General features: G+C 40.5%; 1 protein-coding gene across 5 annotated transcripts in view; it reads right to left on the bottom strand.

The window, feature by feature from the left end:
- Positions 1–1,662: 1,662 nt before the first annotated feature.
- Positions 1,663–6,624, bottom strand: part of ZDHHC14 (zinc finger DHHC-type palmitoyltransferase 14) — a 359,116-nt gene continuing 354,154 nt past the window's right edge. For 3 of the 5 annotated variants that reach the window (XM_069070299.1, XM_069070300.1, XM_069070303.1), the window contains exon 9: positions 1,663–4,666. In XM_069070299.1, the coding sequence (XP_068926400.1) occupies positions 4,265–4,666 (402 nt within the window). In that variant the 3' untranslated portion in view covers positions 1,663–4,264. The remainder of the gene's footprint in view (positions 4,667–6,624) is intronic. The other 2 variants (XM_069070302.1, XM_069070301.1) reach the window with 1 other exon arrangement.

The following is a 6,624-nucleotide window of genomic DNA, read 5'->3' as shown; positions in this document are numbered from 1 at the left end:
CAAAGCTTTTAGAAAATTCTCTGCGTTTTCCAGTAGATGTCCTCACAAGGCAACAGTGCCAAGGAGACCTGATGCAACACAGTGAAGTGTGGGGTTTTCTTTTGGTTGGTAGCTAGAAGGGGCAGGTGGAGGAACCTTAAGAGCATTTGATTTAATTTCATTTTATAGATGAGGAAATGGCAACTCACTGAAGTTAAATGACTGGCCCAAGGTCATAGGGGTTATAAGTAGCATAGGTAGGATTCAAACCCATTTCAAATCCAGTGTTCTTTCAATGATACTACACAACCTCTAAATAACAACCAAATAGATAACGAGTAGGCAGTGAGGGAGAAAGAACAACAAAAAAACTAGGACCTGGGACAAGATGACAAAGTGGAAAACAAAATCATATTGACTTTTCATTTTTAACCCTGATGAGCCAATCATAAAAACAACAGGATAAGAAAACAATGAAATGGGGCTCTATAATTGGCCATGGCAGGCTACTATGGGATTAGCAACAGTTCCTCGGGGCACTAGAAATGTCCAAAATGAAGATTCCAAGGAGGATGTTGCATCTTACAGGATGGACCACTTGAAAAAAAAAACTGTCATATTTCATCTTAGTTGCAGGACAGAATGTGACAGCAAATTCCTGGGGCCCCAGAGTGCCTTGTCACTGAGCTCTCACAGGCACAGACTGTCTACAGATCTGATGATGCTTTCGTCAGCCCTCCTTTTCAGAAGCTAGGGGTAATTGGATGAAACTCAGCCATCCTATCAAAGAGCCTGGGCAGCATATATCCTGCCCCAGCTTTCCTGGGAAAACTGAAAGCAGATGAATCTTTAAACAATAAAGCTTGTGTGTATATGAGATAATGGTCTAAGTTTTAGTAGCATAGTAAAATATTTATTTTACTTCACTGGTACCCAGCAAACAATCAATCTATGACACTGGCAGTTTGCAAAATATCAAAACATATTTGATTATAGCTTGCCTGAATTACTCAAATATCTAAAAATATAGACTAGGTCATGTCACCCTGGGATAGTGAAGGACATTCAAGCTTCCAGAAACCAACTCTTGGAAGCCATAGGAAGGGGAGAGCCAGTATAAACACAGATGCATTTAATCCTCAGGCCCTCACTTCTCCTTTTAGCCACAATACAGGGGGGCAGTGCACCTCAAGGCAGGCTACATGAACTAAATTCACTTCCCCTGGAGAAATGGCTCTTTCGATAATGGTCCAAGTTTTAATAGCATAGTAAATCCTGAACAGCCATGCTCACTTGAAAGCAGAGTTTGATAAATAATGTAGTGGTTGGTTAGTGGAGAAGGCAGAGGTGAGGGATAAGGATAGAGGGGAGAAAAAAGGCATTCTATGAACACCCATCATACATGAGGATAAGGGCTAATTGTCGTTCTGCAGGGACTCTTCTAATAAGGTGGGGTATCTTGGTCCCAGAAAAACCATAGAACACTTAAACATTAGAGCTGGCAGGAGTCTTAGAAATACTCTACAATAGATGGGGAAAATGATGGTTAAGGAAATGAAACTGACCTGCCCATGGTCACACACTGTAACTCAGGCCTCCCAGATGCTCATTCGGAATTCTTTCCATTACTTGATAGTTAACATTTCTATGATGCCTTAAAAGGTTCAAAGCACTTTACATATATTACCACATTTTATCCCCACAACAACCCTGTGAGGTAGGTGTTATTATTACCCTCATTTTTCAGATGAGGAAACTGAATCTGAGAGGTTGAATGACTTGTCTGGGTCCACACAGCTAGTAAGTGTTTGAAGCAGAATTTGATCTAAGACCTTCCTTACTCCAAGGCCAAGGTTCTGTCCATGATGGCAGGCTGTTTCTTTATGCTGCCTTTGTTCTCGCACCTGTTTCTGGGAACCACATCAAAAAGGCACATTGTTTTACTTCTTCACAAAGAGGGAATGGGGGTAATGGGTAAGCTTAAAGTATTTGTGCAAAGAGTCTTGTGGAATTATGGCCTCTTTCATTTATGAGTGACTCAGAATCACATGATCTCAACATAGGAATGGATGTTCCCACCTGTGCCTGTGTGAGAAACTCTCCTGCAACTTCCCCAACCAGTATTCACTAAGCCTCAGCCTGAACATCTCTGTTGATGGGGAGCTCGTCATCTCCCAAGGCTGCCCATCACACTTTGGCACAGCCCTAAATTGCTTCCAATTTTCCCTTACTTTTCCAAAGACAGATGTATGAGTTCCTAGTCTGCACGCAGGAAGGAATGGTCAGGAGATCTAGGAAACCAGAAACTGTCTTGTGATTCATCTTTTCTGTTTTCTGCACTTGCCAGTGTAAGGAATAAGACTGGTGATAGTGGTGAGGGGACCACCAGTAAACACAGGATCATATATTCTCAGAGTGGGAGAAATCAAGTAGTATGTCATGAGAAGAGATCTGGGTGTGGCTTCAGTGCCAGCAGAAATGGCTTTGTTCCAGGACCCAAATTGTGCTTTTTTTTTTCTTTTTCTTCAACCAAGATGGTGATTTTTCTCCCAGTTTATATTAGAGGAAATGGCCTTATCCCATTAATTCAAAATGTCTGGACTTCTTGATCAATAATAAATGCATCTTGTCTTTTAGCCAGTCATACGGACAGAGAGCATTATTTTGAGCTTGCGGAATTTAATTTGTCCTGAGAAGAAATCATGGCAGGCATTATCATCTGAAGAGGAAGGCAAGCGGAGTACATGGCACAGTTCTCGATAACAAATTGGGTCCCCTGCAATTGCCCCTGAGTTGAATTTTTCCTTAAATGAAATCCAATGTCCTCCCCAATCTCTGTCCTAAATTATAAATTGAAAGGGATGAGTTGGTAATTTTCCTAATTCTAGTCTGATTAATGGCCTAGTTAAGGGGAATGACCCCCTCAGGATCTCAGCACATACTTCCCACAGGTTCCTCTAACTCTCTGGCACCTCCAATAAGTTCCCAGTTTTCGTTCCTTTGCCCTCAGTACACAGAACGGTATGAACAGAGAAGAGAGTCAATCTCCTATTTGAAAGACTCCTTTATCTTCCATCTACAGCAGCATTTTACATAATGCAAACACAAGTTAATTCCGTAAATAACTAGCTATGAGTAGACAATAGATGCTAGAAACAGGACAGACTGCTGCCTTCCTACCAAAGAAACCCTCCCCTCTACTCATGATGATACGACTCATTGATTTGATTCACTGTGGATCTTGGCTTATTCCCTGCCAGTCTATTTCAACAACCACACACCCTTTGCTGGTCCTCCAGATGAATTTCTCTTTTAGGCTTTATAAGGATAACTGTATGCAGATCCAGAGAAATGGAGGATGGCATTTTTATTGGATGTCCAACTGGAAATCTCACCCACAGTGACTTTATCCTGGGCAGGCATGGCACAACACAATACATAATCTAAATATTTTAACAGGAGATTAAATGATAAGTAACGTGATAAAACCCAGGGTATTGTAGGCACCACCTATCCACAGCTAACAAAGTTGAATGGTTGAGAAATAATAACATTGTCCATTGGTTCCAGTTTGATAACTGTCCTTCAATGCAACTGAACTTGGAAAGTCACAACTTAAAAAAAATGCAGCACTTCTTGTTGGTATAAATACAACTGTAACACGTACTACAGTGTGGTATGTAAATCCACAGCTGGTCTCTTTTTTCTTCTTTTTAAATTTTTTTTAATTAATAAACAGAATGGGAATTATCTAATTCAAATATTAGTAGTATAACACATAAGTGCATTTCAATCTGGCCACAAAATATCATAAACCCTTAACCAGTGTGTATTACAACAAAGGAGAACACGGAGTGTGGCATTTATATCCCAAGATCTTTCTTCTACCGAAATAAAGATTCAGAAATGTGACTCCAGCTGCTGGGAAATTCCCACTTGCCCGAGGCTTCACAAAACTGGACTGTTGGTATCAATTTCAGTTTTTATTAAGGGTGGGAGGGAAGGAAGATTCGGGGAAAGGGAAGGAAGTCAAATAAGACAAAATTAGCTTTAGGACCTGCCCCCAAATGCCCCCTGAAATTGATCCATTTACTTTCTAGACGTTCATTTAACCCACAATAGGGTGTCCTCATCAGAGAGGCCATGATGGAATTAGAATATGGAGTGTTGGGAAGTTCTTTGCTGGGAAGATCTCTTTTGTTGGCTTCCACACCTGGTCTCAAAAGTAGCAAAGTCCTTGGAAAAGTGCACTGCGTCTCTCCCCTGTGCTGACTGTTCACATTGGTCAGACTGAGCTGAGCTTTACAAGGCCACGCACTGAGTCTTCATGCAATGAGTCTTGGCTGGCCAAGCTTAGGACATGCAGGGTGTGACTATGTGTGATAGGACTGCCTGTTGACAACATACCAGGGGGTGAAGGGGCTTCCTCTGGTGTAAGGAACTGATGGCCATCATGTTCCTCTTTCAGTGGTATCATATCTGTCAAAACAGTTTCTGATGTGAGATTGGGCATGGAGGAAGGTGGTGTTGGCTGCCCCAGGGACAAGGTAGCACAGGGCGCGCCCAGCGTGGTCTTTCCTGGCAAAGGGAGCTCCTCACTGGTTAGGCTCGGTTCACTCTGGAGTAATGGTGTAGCTGCAGCCTGCAAAACGAATTTGGTGCTCTGAATGCACTGATCTTGGTCACACTGGAGAGCAGGAGGCAGCCGGAAAATGCAGCAAGTTGGGGAAGTCGAAATGTGCCAAGGCATGAGAAGAGAGTGAAATGCAAGCGGAAGAGAGGCATGGAGAGAATAGGGTATGAGAAGAGAAAAATTCATTAGTAATAATTCAGTTAGACAATTGCCAAAAAGCACTGCATGCACAGACATCCAGGTTTCATTCTGGTATTTATGGCAACACAGAAAACATTCATACCTGGCATCCAAGTAACCCACTTAAATGAATATATACATGACTCCAGTAAATGTTACACAGTCAAAGTATTTAACAATGGTAGCCAGTGTCCACCTACACAAACGTCATTTTAAAATAGATTCGCTTAAACAATTGTTATTGCCTGGACCAGGGAACAGAGATGTCCTTTTGTATGCTATGAATGGTTCCTCCTTATCGTTTTTAAAACACGACACAGGAAGGAATTGCACAGATATAGTAGCCTGGATGACTTGTGATCTTCATTGTTTGAGGGATGAGTTCACCCATTAATGAGATCACAGCTCCACTGGAATATCTTTAAAATTTGGAAGCTTCTGAATACCAGGAATGGACTGTTTTCCATAAGCCCAAGAATGTTCTGCTGCTGAGCTTTCATTACTGCCATCATCAACACCTCTGGTTCAGTTAAAAAAAAAATATATATATATATATTTAATGTATTACATGATCGCACATATATATGACCTATGTCAAATTGCTTACACAATTAGGGAGGGGGGATGTGATGAAGGGAGGGAGAAAATCTGGAAATCAAAATTTTAAAAAATGTTAAAAATCATCTTAACATGTAATTGGAAAAAACAAAATATCATTACTATGTATACAACACATTTAAAATAAATATTAACTGATATTTTTACATCATCAATTTTTCTAAGTATCTTTTTCCTTTTCCCTCCCCGTTTCAAATAATTGTTTATGAGAATCTAAATCATAAAAAGATAAACCATTCTTTCCTTCAGATAGTCTTAGTCTAAAGTATCTTACTCTAAAGTCATAGAATTTCAGAGTTAGAAGAGATCTTAGAAGTTATTTAGTCTAACTCCCTCATTTGACAGACAGGAAATTAAGACTAAGATTAAGGGAAGTGACTTGCCCAAGGGCGCATAGTTAGTTAATGGCAGAGCCAAGAACAAAGACTGGTGAGTGCTTTCCTTTCCCCTTATAGGAAGCTGTTCCCCTGTATGTTTCAGTCTTGTTCCCAGTGCTTAACATAGAATATAACATATGCCACATTTTTATTGATTCATTTTCAGTCAGTTGGAAAGTTTTTAGAATGGTGCAGGAAAGGGAGAGGCAAGGGATTCCTAGTAGATGCCTATTTAGGTTTCAGAGACAGTTTGAAATAGCTTTGATATGACTTAGACATCTGAAATTTTGTTATAAAAGATTAAGATGCTTTGGACTAAACTTGTTAAAGATGAGTTCTCTGTAGTGCAAAACACAGAGTACCCACCATAACTTGATAGAAATTTCAAACTAAATAATATGTTTATAGCAGTGGATTTCTATCTTGGTTCTTCATAATACAGGCTTCTATAAACACCTCATCTACAGTAAGAACAGAGGTATTACAATGACATCAGGGACTTTTGTCACCAAGAGAAGTTAATGTCTTCCTGAAATCTGGAAAGTACATATTATTCCTTTATCCTCTTACATCACACATGTGTTGGCATATGTCCTCTCCTTTCCAAACCTTTCTCTCACTATTCTGGGGGAAGTACCTTCTTGCTGATTTCTTCATTGTGTACAATTCAGGGTTTTGCTCTTCTAAGAATTAGAAGTGGGTTTTCAGGAGCGGCTAGGTTGCATAGTGAATAGAGCTCCTTCCCTGGAGTCAGGAGGACCTGAGTTCAAATGTGGCCTCAGACACTTAAAACACACACACACACACACACACACACACACACACACACACACACAC

Source organism: Petaurus breviceps, unplaced genomic scaffold (assembly GCF_028583685.1).
Source record: "Petaurus breviceps papuanus isolate PSGF00001 unplaced genomic scaffold, PetGlider_PUasm1.0 90808, whole genome shotgun sequence".
NCBI lineage: Eukaryota > Metazoa > Chordata > Mammalia > Diprotodontia > Petauridae > Petaurus > Petaurus breviceps.
Note: the sequence above shows the minus strand (reverse complement) of the source record. Positions and strands in the feature narration are given on the sequence as shown.